Source organism: Equus asinus, chromosome 21 (assembly GCF_041296235.1).
Source record: "Equus asinus isolate D_3611 breed Donkey chromosome 21, EquAss-T2T_v2, whole genome shotgun sequence".
In the NCBI taxonomy this organism is placed as follows: domain Eukaryota; kingdom Metazoa; phylum Chordata; class Mammalia; order Perissodactyla; family Equidae; genus Equus; species Equus asinus.
The window spans coordinates 43,789,275-43,810,029 of NC_091810.1; the positions used below are offsets into that span (position 1 = coordinate 43,789,275).

Sequence of the window (20,755 nt, forward strand, 5' to 3'; positions counted from 1 at the left end):
AATGTATGACGAGAGAGTTTAATAATGCATTCCAAAGTCCATTGTTTGAGATATTTGGAATACCTGCTGTTCCAGTGTAGGAAGCAACATATGAAATATGTGTTCACAATATCGCACAGCACATGATTACATTCACATTGTAAGCTAAGAGTGAAACAGGGAGGGAACATGCTGTCGTCTGTTCTAAGCATTTTACCTGTATTAATACATCAGCTCTTCACAATAGCTCTACAAGTTAGACACAGTTATTCCTACTTTATGTGTGAAGAAAGTGAGTACAGAGAAGTCAGAAACTTGCCCATGGTCACACAGCTAGAAAGTAGTTGACTTCTGATGGGAGCCCAGGCAGCCTGCTTCCTGAGTTTATGCTACTAGACCCTGCATTGAAGCTGCTTGTCAAAGATTCATATAACCCAGAAATTGTCTTCCATGGGGGTTGTACCATTTTACACTGCCAGTTAAACCGACATCTAGTTATTTATCCAAGAGAAATGAAAACATATGTCCACAAGAAAACTAGTACAAGAATGTTCATTGCAATCTTATTCTTAACAGTGAAAAATTGGAAACAGTCCAAATATCCATTCAACAAAGGAGTAGCTAATCAAACTGTAGTATATTCATGTTAATGTAATACTACTCAGCAATAAGATGGAAGTTATACATAATAATATGGAGGAATCTCAAAAACCTTACACTGAGTCGAAAAAGTCAGGCACAAAAGAGCATGTAGTATATGATTCTATGTATATGAAGTTTGTGAACAGACAAAATGAATCCATGTAGATAAACGTTAGAATAGTGATTACTTCTGGGCAGGGGAGGGGAAATGAGGCTGGGTCATGGCAAAGCTTTATATTTTGATTGGTCAAAAATCATTGACTTGTGCACTTAATATCTGTGTATTTTATTGTATGTATTTATACCTCACTTACACCCACACACAAATGCAGGTGGTAACATGTGAAAGCTCCCTCTTCTCCAATCCCATTCCCTTCCTCAGCGTTAACCATTGTTTACAGACTGCTATGGGATTTCCAGGAGTTTCCATTTCCATGCACGAGTGTATGTGTACATCCAAATAGGCTTTTATATTTTAACATAAATAAGATCAGACTCTATGTATTATTCTGCTACCTGCTTTCTTTTTTGATTAACAGTATGTCTTGAAGGTTTTTCCATGTCCATGCTTCAGTTTTGCCTTAATCTTCTTAGATAGCTTAGGGTTCCGTGGTATGAATGTACTTGCTTTCTTCTGCAGATGATTAGGCAGTTTTCCAATTTTCACTTTTACAGTGCTACAATGAAAAATTTTTGTACATATATATTTTGTGCACATGTGCAAGCATTTTTGTAGGCCACTTTCCTAGAAGTGGGTTTACTTGAGCAAAAGGTGTGTATGCTTTGGTGGATACTGCCAAATTGGTTTCCAAAAATGCTTTTGTCAATTGCTCTTCTCCTGACCACATATGAGAGAGCTGGATTCTTGTATCCTCTCCAACAACGGATGTTATCAATCTTCAAAGTTTTTGAGAGCAGATGGGTAAACAATGGCATCTTGTTTCTGCTAAGATTTTAAAAGAAATTTTTATTTTCTCTTTTATGTACAAATGTACACTCACCCTGAGAGAAACATATGCATCTTCTGTCCTGTACTCATGGCTATGTAATTCTAGAGGCCTCAAAGCCTGATGCTGTCTCACCAGCAAGTTAGAGAACACTTTTTAATTTTAATTTAATGGACTATTCTAGTGAAAATAGCAGGATTCTGTCCTCTCTGACATTTATTCTTAATATGGCAGTCACTGTGGATCTTGATACCTATTGGAATTTTTTTTGTCATTTAATCCAAATTCCTTAATGATGGCTGACTTTTGAAAAGTGACATGACTTACTTTATGAAACTGGTCAATTTAAGTTGAATGTTGAAAACTGACCCTACCACTGTGTTCTCCAACTGACCTCCATCCACTCATCATCCCATAATTGCTTTTTGAAAAATTTGTATCTTGGATATATTTTTAGTAGTGTTTCCCCAGAGAAAAATTTCACTCCAGAAACTTTTTTTCTGAACATGGAGTAGGTCAGTTTCTGGCAGAGCCATGGAATGCCCTAGTTGCCTGGCGGGTGGGAGTTTGGGAAGTGGGTATCAGTGACACCTTCTGAGGCAGTATTGCCAGAGGGCTTGGCAATCTGCACCCCCGGGGGCTCTGCCTGAGTTTAAAGACAAGTGAGAGCTGTACGGAGTTTAACATGATTTATGCAGTGTGGGTTTTCTTCTGCAGACGGGGGAAGATAGAAGGACTGATAGATCACTTACAGATTTTATTCTTGGAAATGATGAAATTATCACTAGCAAAACGTACTGCGGTCGTTCCCTCAGTCAGCATCCAGTGAGCTTCTGTGGGGTATTTTCTCTTCTCCAAGGAATCTCATATTTTTAAATTTCATGACTTCTCTACCCGCCTTCCTCTCTCTCCTCCTACTCCATGAACTGCTGTGTCAACCTGTGCTTCAGGTAGCCTTAGGGCTTCCCTGAGGGCACCTAAGAGAGGAATTGTCTAGTAGGTGAGGCTCTGATCATCTGTTCCCACCCCATCCCACTCCTTACCTCTATCCTACTTCTAGCAGAGCACTTCTACTTTCCCTTTTTGACTTTCAGGTAAGCTTTTATTAGAAGAAAGAGTTCTAGTACGAGAAACGTATTTGAAAAGCATGGCACTGCTGCAAAGGAGTATGTACCCTTCATATGTAATCTCTTGATGTTCACAGGAACAAAGATGAGATCATCAATTTCATTACCTTACTTTACACCAATCTAATTGGCCTAAATCCTAAGCAGTGCCTTTCAAAACCCAGCTTTTCTTTTCCACTCACTGTTGTCTAAGTAAGGCAGTATTTGAAGGTGTGGTTGGAGAATGCTGAGGATAGGGCTCCATCACAATGTCTGAACTTCAATTTCCCATTTTTCTTAACTACTCTTAATTCAGGAAGGCTTTAAGGGATGCATGGATTTGAAGGCTTTTCTTTTTCTTTTTGGATTGGAAAACACTGCAGTATCCCAGAAAGTAAGGGCTAATATGTTTGGACTGCTCCGAGAACCTTGTGGGAGTTCTTTAACTATGCAAATAATGTTTGCAATAATAACCTATTTTATTTATCACTGGTACTTGGGAGAAAAAATGTTTTGTGATTGGTTTTATTTAATTGTTTGCTTCCAAGTTACAAAAAAGTGGTTTTTTTTAAATAAAAAAGGGCTCTAATTAAACAATCTCACTAGTAATACTTACCTCTCCATCACATCCTATTACTGAGCACTGACCCAGTTTCCTAAGGAACTGGAATATGTGCTTGTCCCAGGTTGCTGTCGGCTTTGGCACTACTATATCCTTGTTCAGTTAGGAAGCAAGAGGTCATTCTTAGCATCTTTATAGTAACCAAAAGATAATGTTCTCAAAGTAGATTAGCCTGTAGACAGTTGGTAGTTTCATATGTGTACGTTACTATAGCCAGTACAAACTGGGAAATATCAGACAAAAATTATCCAATCCAAGTAATGACTAAGGAGATGGTTATTCTATCTCACTTTCTATCCTCCTAATAAGTGTCATCGGGAATATTTAAATTGCAGCTTCAGTTGCTTCTGTAAATATTTATAAGGAACCAAAGTGTTCGGAATATTTTTATGAGCGGGATTCCTAAATAGAAGATTATTCAGCTTAGTAAACAATTCTCTTGAACATCATTTTCTTGGAGTGGAAGGGAGTAGGGGAGTATATAACTTTATGAGGGCTGGAAATAAGAGTTTCTTGTTGAGAATGGCTTCCATTTGATTATTAATTATTTCAATTTGACATGTTTGCTCTTTATCATCTAGTTCTCATCTCGTTTATATTTCCACAAGAGCTCTGATTCTCAGTACTCTTGTTTTGGGAGCCAGGGCTCAGTTACAGTAGCTGACTTAGCAATGCTGGGGAGAGGGGATGAAGGGATTAGAAAGGACCCCAAATCATTCTGCTCCACCACTCTCTTCTTTTGGAATCATTGCTCCTGAGCCCCCGGTACTGCTCTCCTGCCTCCTCACGTGTTGGATTAGATTTGTAATAGCTGCCATGGACATGGTTTCCTAAATCTGTGGAATGTTTTGCTAAACGCCGCCGGTTAAATAGTCCGCATTAGCCTGTCACTAGCCCCACTCCCGCCCCTGCCACTTTTAAACTCATCCTTTACCCTAGTCTTTTACTCACTGGATCACTTTATGATTTTGCACTTTGACATCATATAGATTCATTAAGAACTTTTATTCCCAGCACCGGGGCTTTATTTAACATGATTAGCCAAAGTGTTATTCTGTTTGAGCTAAGTGATGACAGTGTATTTGATTGGAGCCTTGTAATTGTTATTTTAAAATCAAAGTAATGGATTATGATCTCAGAATAGGAACATGATCCAAAAGAATAATAATAATTAGAACAGCAGCCACTTAGAAGAAAATAAATGGCACATCACAGACCACAGGGCCCTGTGTGCCCCACGCCCTCCCTCCCTTTGCAGTCCCATCTCCTTCCTTACTGCAGCCCTTCAGTTCCGAGAAGCAGTTGGGTTCTTTTGGGAATTACACTTGCTGTTCTTTCTACCTGAGGAGCTCCTTCACTGGTGCTTTCTTGGCTGGATCCTTCAAGTCTCATCCACAGTCTTGCCTCCTTAGGGAGGCCTTCACTGGCCACAGTGACTAAAGTCATCTCCCCCACTCTACCACCTGTTCACACAGGCAATACACATCATCATCTCTCACAGCATGCTATTTATTTCCTTCAACGTTAGGAAACCTAAGTTGTGTCTCCTTGGTACTTGTCTGTCTTCCCCTCTGGACTCCAAGCTCCATGAGGAGGGTGAAGACTATACCTGTCTCATTCACCACTGCAGCCCCAGTGCCATCCTAGCACCTGGCACCTGGGTGCTCAAAACATATTTGTGGTTGAATGATTGGAATATTCTGAGGTCCCAACTTTATCTGAATCCATATCAAGATATTTTATACATAGTACTTAGATATTCTATACTTCATACTTCTAATGTGATAACATATGATCTTCTAGTGGTTCAATTTAACCAAGCTGTGCCGACTTTTCTCAGGCACATGAAGGATCAGAATAAGAAGGTGGCCAACCTCAAGCACAATCAACAGTTGGAAAAGAAGAAGAATGCCCAGTTACTGGAAGAAGTTCGCAGGCGAGAAGATAGCATGGCTGACAACTCGCAGCATCTACAGGTGAGCCCAGTGTTCTCCTTAATCCCTAAAGATTTGGAGATTGACTCTCTTAGAAATGTACTTATTGCTGTGGGAAAACATGCACAGAGATGGTGAACTTGCCTTTGCTCTGAGTCTAGCACTAACAGTGTACTCCCAGGGAACCCAATAGGTCTTTCTGCGTATGGAGCATCATTTTCAAAATGGTGCCCCAAAAAAGCTGATTGTGGTGGAGCCTACTAATGCTGCACAGAGTCTCTTGGTTCCTGTATCATACCTTAAGAGGTAAGGGCTGCATTTATATAGTTGTAAAGAAGCTTAAAACATGAAAGTGTCTTCCTTTTTATTGTTTTGGTGTTAGTAGAAGGGAAATTTGTGCACGTTATCATAGAAGGTATTTGGAAAAGGATGCATTAAGTTGATCTCAGACAGTTTACAAAACTGGTTTTGTTTTCTTCAAAACTCTGAGGCTCTGAGACAGATCATTATTTTGTCTTTTCTGTGGAATATAGTTATCTCTGAATAGATGGCCGTATCTCAGAAACCAACCAACTGACTGAAAACACCAACTTTTCCTCATTAACCATCCCTATTTTTGCAATGGAGTACTCCCCATGTGCTCAATAAAACATTCAAGCTAAAACAGGGCATTTGCTTTGAAGTTCCTTTATTTATTCCAGTCTGCCTTTAAACAGAACAGTTCAAGTTCGACTTGGCTGGAGTTCATGTTAAATTTTGCTTATTAATTAGCATCTTTCTCCAGTTATATATTAGGTTTCCTCCTTGGAGATAGAAAAAGTTAGATAATTTCAATATGTACACATAGTTCATCTTTTTAGTTGACCATAAGAGAAATAAATAATTATTCCAGAGTAGGAAATATAAGGAAATGCCTTGCACAGAGCATGGCACATGGAGGCTACTTAGTCAATATTAGTTTCTTTTTTCTCTGTGTCCTGGAGGTGCCTTTATGGTGCCAATCAAGTCCCTTTGCATCAATGCCTGATTTGAATGGCACAATAGTAGCATCAGGTCCTTTATTTAGTCCTGGGACCACCTTAAAATGGACTGGTAACTTATTTGAATCCATAGCTTCCTAAATGTTCTTGGCAAATCATAGTCCAGGGGTTTGGGTCTTAGTATCCCCATCAGTCATATGAAATATTGGAATCTACAGACTGAGACAATAATAATTCAAATTTGCAGAACATTTTATTGCCTTGCCAGGCATATATTGTCATTTATTCCTAACAATAACGTTGCTGATTTTACATGGGGTATAACTAGAGTCTCAGAAAAGTTATAAAGTGAGATCCTAGTAAGTGGTGGAGGTAGACCTGACACCAGGTTTTCCCGCCTTCGAGAAATGAGTGTAGAGGAACAGTAACAGTAGTAGGCACCATTTATTGAACTTTTCAATATGCTGGGTACTATGCTACATACTTTATAGCAGCTATTTAGTTCTTATGTCACCTGGGTTAGTCAGGACTCTTAGTTGCAAGTGATAGGAAAACAACAATCTGAACTAAGCCAAAAAGGGAATCTATTGGCTCAATGAACTGAAAAGGCCAGGGGTGGACTTCAGACCTGACTACATTCAGACATTCAAACTATGGCATCGGGAATGTGTCTCCATCCTCCTCACAGGTGTGCTTTGCTCTTTCTTGTCTTGATTCCCTGGAAGGATGTCCACAGTGATGCCAGCAATGGCCACCAGGAGCTAGCCTATCTTCTATGAGTACAGTCACCCTCTTTGAGGAGAAGGGGTTTTTATGAGTAGTTCTAGAAAAAGTTCAAAGCCTGATAGAATGCATAAATTGGATAGGCCAGGATCAGGTCATGTGATCAGCTGGTACCTAGGGGAAATGGGTTAGCCTCACCCAAATCCCATGGGCTAAGAGTGAGGACAGGTGACCTCCCACAAGAAAGACAGGAGTTCTCATCAGAAGGGATTCTGGGCAGGTAAAACCACAGCAATCCTACAGCTAATGTACTTTATGGGTAGATTAACTATTATCCCATTTGATATATGAGAAGAAAGAGGCTATGAGAGGTTAAATAACTCACCCTCAACTACTTAGCCAATAAGTGGCAGAGTCAGGACTCAAACCCAGATCTGACTATCTTTAGATGGTGAGAGTTCTGGAGAATTAAAAAAAGAAGGCAGGAAAAATGTGGAATAGCTGAGAGTTTTCTTGGAATAGCTAGGATTGGAGCTGAATGAGTTTGCCATGGGAGGGATAGCGCAGTAGGGAAGGCCCTCCGCGCGGGAGAAGTATCAGGGAGGTACGGAGGTTGCACAGAGCAAGACACAGTCAGGGCACAAAACATAACAGACCGCTTGATCGTGGTGGCAGTGAGGTAAGTGTTTATCGTTACCTTTCTTTGACTCTGGAGCTAGAATGCCTACGATTCATTCCAAGCTTCAGAATTTACTGGCTGAACATCCTTGGGCAGATTACTTAACTTCCCTAAGCCTCAGTTTCCTCGTCTATAAATTGGGAATAATAATTGTATCTATTCCAAAGTTGTGGTGAGGATTAAGGAGTCAATGCATATAAAAAAAATTTAGAATTGTACTTAGCAAAAGTTATGCTCAAAATAAGTGTTAATGGTTAACTGTTATAATAACAAGGAAAAGGTGAAAGAAACATTTTTTTAAAGTGTTGTTTATTATATCAGGGGTATTTATACAGTTCTGCTTTGATGTGCATTGAGCATCAAAGTTTCTGTCTTATCTATATATAGTAATTTTTTCTTTTCTAAGGACACATCTAGTTATGGAAATTAGTGTCTGGTTTTGGCTCATGAACTTTTGTATAGCAATATTTTTATAAGGGGCCTTGATAACTACCTCATAGACCTATTCATAAAAGATAGCCCAGTCTGGAATTGCTTAGTTGCATTCCTGACCACCCCAAATAAAGGACAGCATTTGAAATGCAATAAAAAGTAATCATGATTAATTTTGATGAAAATGTCTCTGGTTAAGGTTAATAGAGAGTGAAACTCCCACTTTCCTGGATTGCTAAGCAGATATACTCAGATGCAATAATTACTGCCTTCTGAAGACAGGACTTTCCTTTCTAGGGGCAGTTGATTTTTTTAATATTGCTGTTGTTTTAAGTACTTCCTGTTTATAAGTTAGCCTGATAAGGCCTTTAAGTGCCAGTGAACTGGGATCTGGTTTGGTTCGCTGTTTGGTTGATTGGTTGGTGGCTGTGGGATTGGCACCTACTAAGTTTGATTTATTCTATACCAGTATTTTGTAATGGTTGGATACCCTGACTTAATGATTTCAGCCAAGTATTACATCCAGATAGGTTTTACAAATAGGTATTACATCCAGAAAAATCTCAGGTAGAGTGCTGCCTACAGCAATAATAGCTGTTGGATCAGGCTCCAAAGAGAGATCGAAGAGATTCAACCACTTTGTGTGAAAATGGGAGACAAATTTGCATGTAGATAGAGTGACCATGTTATTTATTGTCCAAACCAGGACATAACAGCAATAGGCAAAAACTGGGCCATTTGGATATATAGTCGTGCTAAGAAACATTTCATAAACCCAAACTTTAGTTCTTAAGTTTATGGTTTTATGGCAGGAATTGCAAACTCAAATGCCTTCTGGGTCTTGGCTAGTAACATAAATAAGAAATAGGTTTGCACGTAAGAAAAATTATGATATCTGGTTCTTTCAGCCTATCTTTTATGTTTGTAAATATGTATCAGTTAGCATTTGCCATAATGATGCTGTGTAGCAAATGGCCCCCAAACTCAGTGCCTTTGAAGTGTCAGTAGTTATTCTCACGGATTTTCAGGTTGACTGAGTGGCTCAGCTGCTCCAGGGTGGGCTTGCGTGGGTGTGTGTGCTTCTCGCTGCAGGTCTGTGGGTGGCCGGGGCAGCTCTGTTCCACATGTGTTCATTCTAAGATTCACCGGAAGGGGCATCAGCTACCCAGGGGATGCTCTTCTGATGACAGTAGCAGAGGCACAAGAGGGTAAGCAAAAACATTTCAGGTCTCATAAGGCCTAATCTTAAACTGACACTGTGATTTTCATGCCACCTCATTGACCAAAGCAAGGCACATGGCTGAGCTAATAGTCAAGGGTTGGGGAAGTGTACTTCACCCACGAAGAGAGCATTGTCAAGGGGTGGATACAAGCAGGGCTGAAGAATGGAGACCAATCATTCAAGCTGCTAAAAGAGACAAGGTTTGGAGAAATGTTTCTCTACTGTAAGGAAAGCAATAATATAAACACAATAAAAAATTACAGCTTCAGGGGGCCTTGGTATATGAATAGAATCAAGAATGCTGGAGGGGAACTCACAAGTTCCTGCCTCAGCAAAAGGAGTCAGGACCACTAATTTCTGGCTGAATGTTGCCATAAAGGTGGGCCTGGGTTTGAGAGACCTTCTGATTGTTGTAAAGTGTAAATTTTTATGTGAAATCTATGGGGTTGATAAAGTTGGTTCAATTTTTTTAAACACTCTATGGAACCAATGCGGCACATGTGCAGGTGGATTGCCCATTGGTTCGGAGCCTCTATGGCACAGCCTTGGAGGGTTGTGGGATAGAGCCTATCCCATTGGGCTCACATGGTATAAATAAAAAAACTAAGGATGCGCCTTAGCTCGCTCAACTGGACCCAGAGAAAACAGATGGCAGTTTAGAGTATTTGCCCTGAATCCTTTTTTTGTTGGAAAATACTTTAACTACCTTGCATTACTGTTTCTCAGAGGAAATACCCACAATCTATAGCAATAGAGTATTCTTGATTTAACTTCTTAGATTGTTTTTTGGAGAATTGACAAGGAGAACAGGAAGGGATATATAAAGAGCCATGAAGTTGAAATACTGGCCCTTGAGTAAGAGTAAGGCAGAGAACCTCTCTGATCCTCACTTTTTTCATCTTTAAGTGGGGGTAACAATCTCTACCTCCCTGCATGGGTTAAATAAGATGAGGTTTATGAAAGATCACAATCCCTGATCTATGTGGGGCTCTGTTTCTAGAGCTTTCTCCCAGGGAGACTGATAATGAGCTTTTAACCATAGAAGACAGTGACCATTGGGAGTATCGGCCAACAAAGCCTTTGCAGCTATTTTATGCTGATGAGTAACACAGAGAGCTCACACTAGTAAATGAAATTTTCCAATAAAGCATTCAAAAAACATTTGTGGCAATAAGGAAGAAAGAGTAAAACATTTTTCAAGTTATTTTTAATTGCGTGTGAAAAGAAGACGTGAAAGATTGTGATTTTCTTGTACAATTCTGTAGAACTGTTCCCCAGGGCACAGATTGTAGAGCATGATGTTTGTGTCTGGCCTCGGGGCTTTGGGCTTCTGTGTGTCCCGTTAGAGCCCGCATGGAGATTTTTCGACAGGTGTCTTTCCGGAGATTCACACTAAATTGTCATTACCAGAATGGGATGCATTTTTCTCCCCAACCTCTAGCTATTTCTTGCTGAGTAAATATGCCAATTTGAAATCCCAGTGGACAGCTTTGTAGGTTTTGGCTGCATTTTTCCCTGTGCAGCTTATTGAGTTAATGAACTAACATTCTAAGAAATGCACAAGCCAATATTTTATGTTCCTTTTCTGTTGTGTGTCTGCAGAATTCTCTTCAATTTATTGCCTGAAAACTAAAGTCTGTTCTTCTGTGCTTCCGTTTCCAAATTATAGGTTCCCAGGGAACTGTAAAGTTTCTTCTCTGCCAGTGGTTAAACCCAAGTGTGATCAGTTTAAAAAGCAAATGAATGTTCCCATTTATTCTTGTCTTTTTAGTAGAGTTTTAAAAAATAAAAGAAAGCTAGAAAGACAATTTTATCTTTCAATTTGTGCAACTCTGTACATCCATGTCTTTTTTCTGAGGGGACTTCCTTTACTTTGCTCCTCCAGTTAGAGTTGGAATCAGCTAAGAGAGGAAGTGTAACAAACAACGTAAACCTCAAAAATGTGTAGGTTTCAGCAAAACATATAGCTCATTATGATGTTCCCAAGCTTTGCTAAGTTACTTCTTCACAGAGGGACATGTATGTTTTAAGCAGCAGTTTTTAAGTCTCGTATCTCTGTGTCCATCTCTCCAAGTCACTGAGTTAAGTTCTCTTTCAATTCCCTAAGCTTAAAATCATTACTTTAACTGTGATCTATGTTCATGTGTTATGGTATACTTCTGAGTACTGCCATTAGAGGAAACCTGACCAGCAGAGTTAAGAGATTCATCGTTGTCAAAACACGTTTATTTAGTTCCTAGTTTTTCATGGCTGTTCGATAGGCATGGTGTAGAGTGATTTAGGAAGGCTCCATTTCAGCCATCTTGTTCAACATATGGAAAGATGAGAAGAGCCATCCTAACATAGGTTTAAAAGAAAAGTCCACATTTGGTCAAATTTTCATTAGAACTTAGTATGATTTTTTTAAAACTACGAAGTGTTTTATTTTGTTTGTCTTGCGATTTTCTACCTTGATGGGTAGAGATTGGGAAGTTCCATTAAGTTGTGGATAAATTCCATTGCGTTGTTAAAATGTGGGCTGAGCCTCATGCAACATTTCCAGACTCTGGTCAAGGTTTCAGACGACGAGAAGTATTCAAGTATTTGCTCGTCTGCGGAGGACACAGAACATTGGCGAATAGGACTGAGGGTTAGTACAGAAGTGCCTTCTTTCCTGGGGGATTTATTTTGACATTTGTTTTTCTTTCACACTATAATCCCCCACGAGCCAGAAACGACTTTTGTTGTAGCGGGTTCCTCTAGGCAGTCTCAGAAAAAGCTTATTTGACAATCAGTTTCTAGTAGCCTTGAGTTGAAGTCATTACTCTTTGTAGTAACTCATAGACTGTCAGCAGTGACAAGGCATCCTGCGCAATGTATTTGGGAACTAACCATTTGTTAGAAATGTTCCAAGAAGCCAAGTGAAATCGTGTAAATAAAACTGTTGTATGTGGAGTTTTTCTTCTTTCCTCCCAATAAAGTATTACTTGTTTTTCCAAATGTGCAGTAACTTGCATATTTCTTCTGAGAAACGTCTTCTGCTTTTTCCTGAGGATTTGTGACCTAATCCTCCACTTCATACAGCCCCTCTGTACAAACACAATATATATCTATGGAAAAGAGAGGTTTACCCTTAATCAAGTGTCGCCTAATCTACCTACTAAATTACCCCCTGGAGACAGAGTGGGGTTCATTATTCTTTTCTGAAGGGTTTTTAGGTTTCGCTCCATTTGTGGCTCTTCGGCAGTCCTCAGGAAGGTGAATGTTTGTTTGTCATAGACTGAAGATCCTGCTGAATGAAATGCAACATATTTGTCAAGTGAAATCATTGTTATTATGGGAGTAGAGTCTTGAATGCTCTGGAATGACAAAGCTGGAGAAGATGGGGGCTGGAAAAAGGAATCTTGTTGGAATGAGACAGCAATCTCGTATTCATTTTGAGGGAGGTTGCTAAGGAAGAGCAGACTATTTTTGAAATGTCATCCCATTTTGTGCCTTTTGGTCTTAAAATATAAATCGAAAAGGGAAAGGCAGCCTGTGTCCTACTGTGATCTCCAGTGAGAATTAGAAGCAGACACAGATGTGCTAAAAGGAAGGGTGTGCTTCAGCTCTAAGGAGAGAAGAGAGCTCGCTTTGTAGAGTCTGCCTTTCCTCTGTTGACCTTTAACTCTGGCTTTTTCTGAGGTGAGGTTTGGGCTATAAACTGCAGGCATCATTTTTATATGTTTATTGAAATCCCTGCTGGTGATCAGTTTAGTCAATAATAACAACAACAATGCATCTCAGCCAGAGCCCTGTGTGCCTCTTGAAGTGCTTTAACGGGTGATCTTCTTGCTGCATCCTCCCATCGACCTTGAGGATTGGGTGGGGCGAGTTTGTACATCTCCATCTTATAGATGAGGAAACTGAGCCTCAGACCATTGTTCACTGACTCATCCATAGTCATGGGTCTTATTAAAGGCAAAGCTTTGAGGTGGCACCCATGCTTAAGAGTCCTTCCGGTGAAGATCAGACTAAGGCTCAGCTTTTGGACACTGAAGAAAATGCTTTCCTAGGCAGAAGTTTCTAAACCAGAAGATGTGCTTTAAAGAAGTTGTGCCACTGAGAAATGAAAGATTTAAGGTGTGTACTTGGGAGCAGCCAAATGTTTTTCTATTCTGCTTGAATCTGTAGCATGTGCATTATAATTTTCAAAGCAGATGCAATGAAGGCATTACCGAAGAACTCACACTTTGAACGCAAGGGGACTGAGAAAAGAAAAAAATTCTGACAGCACACCTTATTACTTTTTCAAAGGTAAAATTTACATAATAACTCACACACATGGCATTCAGTAATCCCTAGGGGGCAGTCGTGTTCAACATGCATCAAAAGAGCCAGTCCAGTTAAACCAGCCCTCCCTAGGCAGGGTAATTAAGGCAGGTTTGCCCTGAGATATGGCTAACAGAGGTTAGTCACCTGCAAATCACGGTGTGTGTCACCTCGACATCAATGGGCTCTTTCTAATAGATGCGGGTGTTTCAGCAAATCGCTGCCTAAGGCAGAGACCTGGGCATGGCTAATTTTTAAAAATGTTAACTTTGACTTATGGCTTGTCCAAAGCATTGCTAAGCTGTATATTCAAACACTCTAGATTAAGGAAATGACAATCAATGACATGGGCAATGATTTAGATGGAAATATTGCAAAAAGAATATAAAACTATAAAATCTGTTCCTATTCACTTAATAGTCTCTCCTATAATACGTGTTTGGGAAGTTGGTAATTTGAATTTATGACACTTTTAATTTCTTCGCTATTACACTTTCCTTTTACATCTTACTTATTTATGTTGCCTGGAAAAGCCCTGCAAGGTTAAGCAATCATAGGTTTTTCTTACTAGACAAGCCTCCTGTTTTGCTGATGAGGGAAGTAGGGCCCAGCAAAGGCAAATGAGCTGCCCAAGATCCCAGAGGGAGCTATTGGCAGAGGGGATACCAGATCCTAGGCCTTTTGCATCCTTGTCCAGTGCCGTTTGTGTAGTCCATTGGTTCCATAAGACATGTCTGCCTTCAGTAGGATTTGAACCATTAACCCTCTAGCCCACAGGTCAGGCCTGTGCTCCCTCAGTGCTGGATATTAGATTGACCATCTAAGATGACATAAAATTACCCCTCATAGTAAACTCAGATTTATGCCTGTTTTATAAACAGGATATTCTATCTCCTGTCTCTCTTATGTCTTTAAAATTAGAGTAACTAAAGAAGAAAATGACAAATCGGTGGTGAAGAAAATTGTGAGAACAGACTATGGAACTTAGGACTCTTTGGATGATAAAGAAAAATTGGTTTAAGTTATTTATATCTTTACCACTTTTCCTCCTCCATAAAGGGATGTCACCCCTAAAGAGACTCAGGAAGTCTCTTATCATGGAAAACAAGTGTGGATTGTTTAGACAGTTTAACAATAAGAATGACAGCTGCTGCTTTTTATTGAGCAATGAACTAGGCCAGGGATAATGTCTTTAGTTGAGTTCCCTGGGAAATCGAGAGTCTGAGATTAACATGTAGGAGGTTTATTGGGGGTGCTGTCAGGAAAGGAGGGCAGCAGGACTGGGCACGGGGAAAAGGTGAACTGTAGTGTAGTTAGTTGTAACAAAGGCCTCAGCAGTTCCTGTCAGTTGCTCTGGAGTTGTGGTGGCTATTTGGAGGGAGTTAACCCCAATCTAGAGGAGAAGGCTGGGTCTTGGTAACCCCTTATCAGCAAGTCAGTGGAGATGAGCAACCTCTGGGGAGGGCATAACCTTGGGTAGGACAGCTCTCAGGGAAGGCACATCCCAGGCAGCTGGGGAACGAGTGCCTTCTCAAGAGGGATCTGGGCAGCGCACCACTGCATCCACAGCAAATCTCCCATATGTATGTTGTGCTCACCGCTTTGACACCCATGGCAGACATGTACAGCGGATCTCAGGACTCTTGCCCACCCAGTTTCATAATTCTTTTCCATACAAGCAGCTGTTAAAAACCCATCCTAGTTGGCTAAGTTGCTCTGTATACACACTGACTTGCTTAATCTTCCCAAGAAACTAATGAGGTTGCAGCTATCTTTAAAACCATTCTATAGATGAGAAAGACTTGGTCATGTGAAACAAGAGAAGGAGCTGGAATTCTTTGTCAGGTCTCAGCCATGAGTAGGGCATCCCCTCTCTCCTGTTTGGAACTGTTTCTTTACGTGCTTCAGTTTGGCCACAATAACTATAGTAATGGTGAAGATGATGGTCAGGTACTCCTAAAACAGATGAGAAAGTTAGGTGGCATAAATTTGGGTGAGGAGGCTTCACGTGGGCTTTTTGGGGAAGTGGATAAGCTTCTTTCAACTGAGATAGACCGAAATGCTATTTCTTTTTTTACATGCCAAAATTTCTAAACTTTAAGAATGAAATGCTCCTTCAAGCGTCTGAGGCTCTCCCTTCAGTTCATAAGGCAGTCCTGCTGATGCTTTCTGAGGACTTTTACATGCCAGGCGCTGTGCTCCCTGCTGGGACTTAACAATCAGTAAGGCAGGATTTTTTACTTCGAATGTCTCAGGGTCTTTTCTCCTGACTAAAGTTGCCATTCCGAGCGTTTGATTTGCAGCAGCTTCTGTAAGTAAACCAGAACGTGTATTCCTGGGCTGCTGCTTAGTCTGGCGGAGAAGACTGTTTAAAGGAGGTAACTAACAACGAGGATGTGTCTGCAGCTGGAGCCTTGGCTCTGGTGAGCCAGAGCAGAAGCTTCCAGATGGCCTTCTGAAGCACAGCTCTGCAGCAGGCCTACACGTGTCAGAGTAGGTGAAGGATGAGGGTACCAAGGGAGTGCAGAGGCTAGGTTCCATTCTAGGCTCAGTCACTAATTAGCTATGTGACTTTGAGCAAATGATTTTTTTTTCAATTGAGGTTGTGATAGTTTACAACCTTGTGAAATTTCAGTTGTACATTATTATTTGTCAGTCATGTTATAGGTGCACCACTTCACCCTTTGTGCCCATCCCCCACCCGCCTTTCCCCTCATAACCACTAATCTGTGAACTTTGTCCATGTGTTTGTTTATCTTCCACATATGAGTGGAATCATACAGAGTTTGTTTTTATCTGTCTGGCTTATTTCGCTTAACATAATACCTTCAAGGTCCATCCATGTTGTTGTGAATGGGACAATTTTATCCTTTTTTATGGCTGAGTAGTATTGCATTGTGTGTGTGTGTCTATATACATATATATATATATATATATACACCATACCTTCTTTGTCCAGTCATCACTTGATGGTCAGAGCAAGTGATTTTTTTGGTTTCTGAGCCTGTTTTCTCATCTGCAAAATGAAAGGCTTGTATTGGGGTAAGGCCCTTTTCAATTCTGAAATCCTGAAGTCGTGAGACTAACTGAAATATACATACATGTGAAGATTTAAAAACACCATCCAAGATGGCAGCTCCTGGACCAAGTGGGGTTGCTACTGCCCAAATAGAGCATTCATGTCAGTGGCAAGGATGTCTTCCAGTTGGGAATTCAGGAAAATGGGGTAATTGGTCTCTTTCAGTACCAGCCCAGTAATATATTATCTGGCTTTAAATATAATTTGTTCTAAAAATTCTTTCTGTTCTCTATCTGAAGTGCAAGGTCTGCCATTTTGAGAAAACTTTTGTAATGTGCACTAAAACATGGCTTTTTTTCTTTAGTCGGTTATAATAATACATCCTCTAATTGTTACTTTGTTTGGTATAAGATAAAGATTAGAACTGTGACAGTCTGGACACAAGATACACAATACAGGAACTCCTCAGAATTGAACCACTTGGGTTACAGATTTATTTCTTAAGGGCAGGAGCTATATGGCTTTTAAATGTAATTGTTAGCGAAGTAGACTATTATTTTAATAAGCCACTATGTCAATAGGAGCTATTTTTTCCCCTCAACTGTGTGGGTCATAGTGAGCTGTGGGAAAATAGAAAAGAGACTAATTTGACAAAAACCGGGTTGATATTATCTAGGTTCGCATTTCCCAAAGCATGTTTATCAAAATGAGCTTCTATGAGATACTATTAGAAAAAAGGGTTCCATTTGTCAAAGGCCTTTGGAAAACAATACATACTCTATCCTTCACTTGGAGAATCACTGTGCATATTAGCGTATTAAAAACTCTGAGAAGTCCTGTGGTCAAGAGAACTGTTTAATGTTCTTTAATCCAAAATTTCTCCAAATCATTTGACAAAAGAAGTCTTTATTTTTTTTTTTCTGGAACACCTATTAACATTGCAAATAGCTAGTATTTTATGCAACTTGGGTAAATGCTGATCTAGGCAATTTATAGTGCTGATAACTGAGATGTGCAGTCAGCTCTTTGATTAGGGTGTAAGGTTGAACAAACTCTGCAGTGACACTTTATTAAACGTAGTATTATCTTTGCTGAATAAGAATTCACCTGGGCATCTTGCAATAGCTTTGTACCTGCTACTTGATTAAAAAACAGTTCTGTCCAAATGATTGGCCAAGAAATTTCTACTTCTGGTATCCTTTAAAAAATTGACCTTATTAAAAAAGTTGACACGAAGCAAACTTGAAAAATGTTTATGACAAGCATAGTAATATTTCCTTCTATCACTTCTTGGACTTTGGGATCTGCACTGACTTTGGATTATAAACTCGCATTATGCTATGCCCCAAATCCAAATTTGATAAAGAATGTTTTGGAGGAAGATGTAGAAATTATTTCAACCTTAAAATTTAAAATTGAATTTTTCAGGTATCCATTGTTAGTTCTCACTTGGATGCAGTTTTGCCCTCTTCCTACTAAAGCAGTTCATTGGCAGTGTGGAGTATAGCGCTTTAGGTCCTTGTTATGCTGTCAAAATCAATTATACGGGTTGGAAATGAAGCACAGAGCGTCCCTGTGTCATTACCAGCAGGCTTATTTTTATTTTGGTTTTACTTTTTTGGCTGTGAAAGGATCCTTATGAGAAATTAGAAAACCGCAAATTTGAAAATGTTAACAGTTGAACGATATAACCTTGAATGTACGTCTCCTGGATGCCTGAGTCTGATGATAATTTGGCCTATAATTTCTGAATGAACTGCACCTCTCTTAACCTGGCTTAATGATGGCTTTGCCCTTTTACTCATCTTACAAGATTATTTTCCACCTTACTCTAAATGGAGGATTAAGGCCGTGCTAGACTGTGGCTTGGTTCACCTGGATAAAGTTTCACTTCACAAGAATCACCACCATGTGTACACTGGAGTGCAATGTTTGAGACCAAGGTAGTAGTTAGAATTGTATCTTTAGGGGCTGTGAAGTCTGGAAGATATCTTACAGGTGGTGGGAGGGCCCTCTTTTCAGTTGTAACAGATTCTGTAATGTTTTTAATTCTCAGAGCTTATTTTTTTCCCCATATAAAAATAAGGTCATATGTCTGTATTTTAAATGCTTATGAAACGAAAGTTTTGTTCATGTATTCATTCACTTCACAGCCATTTGTCTCAGGCTCTGTAGTAACCTCTTGGTTGTCTGAGACCAGGTTCTTGCTTCTCCCTCACTCTATCTAATGGGCAGACAGAACCATAGACATAATCATAATATAAGACACACTAGGAGATGGGGGAATAAAGCCCAAAGAGACTTTTTTTTGTGGGTTGAACTAAGCTGTAGCAGTTCAAGTTCAGAAGATGAACATTCTAAGCAAAGGCAGCCTGAGTGTTTCCACCAAGGCAGCGCCTGCAGCTGTGTTGGGTTCTCCACAGATGTTTCCAGGCTGAGGGCTGGACCCCTTCCCTGATTCTGTTGAGCACTTCCTTCCATCATTTATGAGTCAGGAAGTATCATCGTATATGCCCGAATATAAGCCACCCTGATTGTAAAACCACCTATATTTCTCAAAGAGAAATTTCAAAAATTGTTTTGAAATTCAAATATATAAACTTATAAGGATATAGATAAAATAGTCAAGATATCTACTTATGATCTTTACTTTGTTTAGTTACATTTAAAATCACTTATTGCACAACATGTCAGAGTACTTTTTGCCACGCTTGTATTTCATGGCACAATCTGCCTTGAACTCTCCACAAGCATCCTCTACCTGAGAGTCAGTGGCCGTCTTGGAAGGGCTTTTCCATCTTCTGGTGTAGTCTTCCTAGCCCAGTCAGCTTCACCTCTGAGAGGTTTGACTCCACTACTTTGGGTGCCTATATGTGAGCCACTCACTGGAGTCTTGCACAAAGCCACAGACAGCCATTCATGTAGCATTAGCAGGATTTGCTTTACAATTTTTGGGTAGCTGTAAATATCTTTTATCTTTTTATAATGCAGAGTTGTAGTTGCTAAGGTGTGTTTTTACCACCCTGGTTAAGATCGTGGGCTCCTAGGTTGACTCCTCATGTTGCCACTTGCTAGCTGGGTGATGGAAGACGACTTGTTAAGCTTCTGTATCTCAGGTGATAGTACCCATTTCCTAGGGCTGTGGTCATTTAGATAATAGCACCCAGCACAGAGCAAGTGTTGGCTAGTGCCGTGATGATGCTGATGAGGGTGCTGATGATGTCATGTTGTTCAGCATTTACACTGGTGAGGGCTCCTCAGAGACCTTACATAAGCTGCAGCACCCTGTGTGATTGGCCCTGGTTTTCTTTGGGACACCTCCTCTCCTCCTGCTGTCACCCTCACTCACTGCTTCAGCATACCAGTCTCCAAGCCTCCCCTGCTCTTGAGTCTTGGATCTTGCTCTTTCCTTGACTAGAACCTTCTTTCTTCACATACATGTGTAACTTCTTCACTTTGTGCAGGTCTCTGCTCAAATGCTATCTCTTCAGAGAGGCTTTCTCTGAATGTTCTTTCTAGTTAGTTGTTCTTGTCGTTCTTTATGTCCCAGCCTTACTTTATCTTTCTTCATCATGCGTATCGCAACCTAAAAATAATAATGTACAGTTATTTGTGTACTTGTTTCCTAGCTGTCTTTCCCATGAGCACATGGGACTTTGTCCATCTCCCTCACTATAATGTAGGACTCTCTTTTGTGTCCAGAACAGGGTTGGCCCAGGGTAGGCATTCAATAAATATTTCTGACTAACTGAATAAATAAATTATTATAAGTGAGCAGAATGGAAAACAAGCTCCCATAGCATTTCTGTGGATTGGAATCAGCTGCCTGGCACACAGTGGAGAAGGACTGGGGAGCTGTGTCCAGGAAGGAAGAGAAGAATGCCAACACTGGTCAGCAGTATGTGCTGGGGGCTAGGGAGAGAGCAGGGGGCTGTGGGTTTTGAATGGGACTTGATGGTGACCTCCTTGGAAGTGAAGACCTGTGTCTTATTCAGCTCTGTTGTGTCAGTGCCCATAGGTAATAAGATAATAATAATAATTTATTATTAATAAATGTGGGAGAAATGGATGGATGAATAATCAGATTGGCTAACCATAAATAGAGGGTGCACCATCTAGATCTGTCATGAGGTTTGTTTGGACAGGGCATTCCTGCAAGAGGCATTCTTGTTCTCACTTG

At 40.2% G+C, this 20,755-nt stretch overlaps 1 protein-coding gene across 7 annotated transcripts in view; it reads left to right on the top strand.

Annotated features, from left to right (window-relative positions):
- ERC2 (ELKS/RAB6-interacting/CAST family member 2) overlaps positions 1-20,755 on the top strand; it is a 912,338-nt gene that overhangs the window by 478,342 nt on the left and 413,241 nt on the right. For all 7 annotated transcript variants that reach the window (XR_011496408.1, XR_011496409.1, XR_011496406.1 and 4 more), the window contains one exon: positions 5,137-5,272. Coding sequence is in view for 3 of the 7 variants with exons in the window: in XM_070492831.1 (XP_070348932.1) it covers positions 5,137-5,272 (136 nt within the window). In the remaining 4 variants the exon portion in view is untranslated. The remainder of the gene's footprint in view (positions 1-5,136; positions 5,273-20,755) is intronic.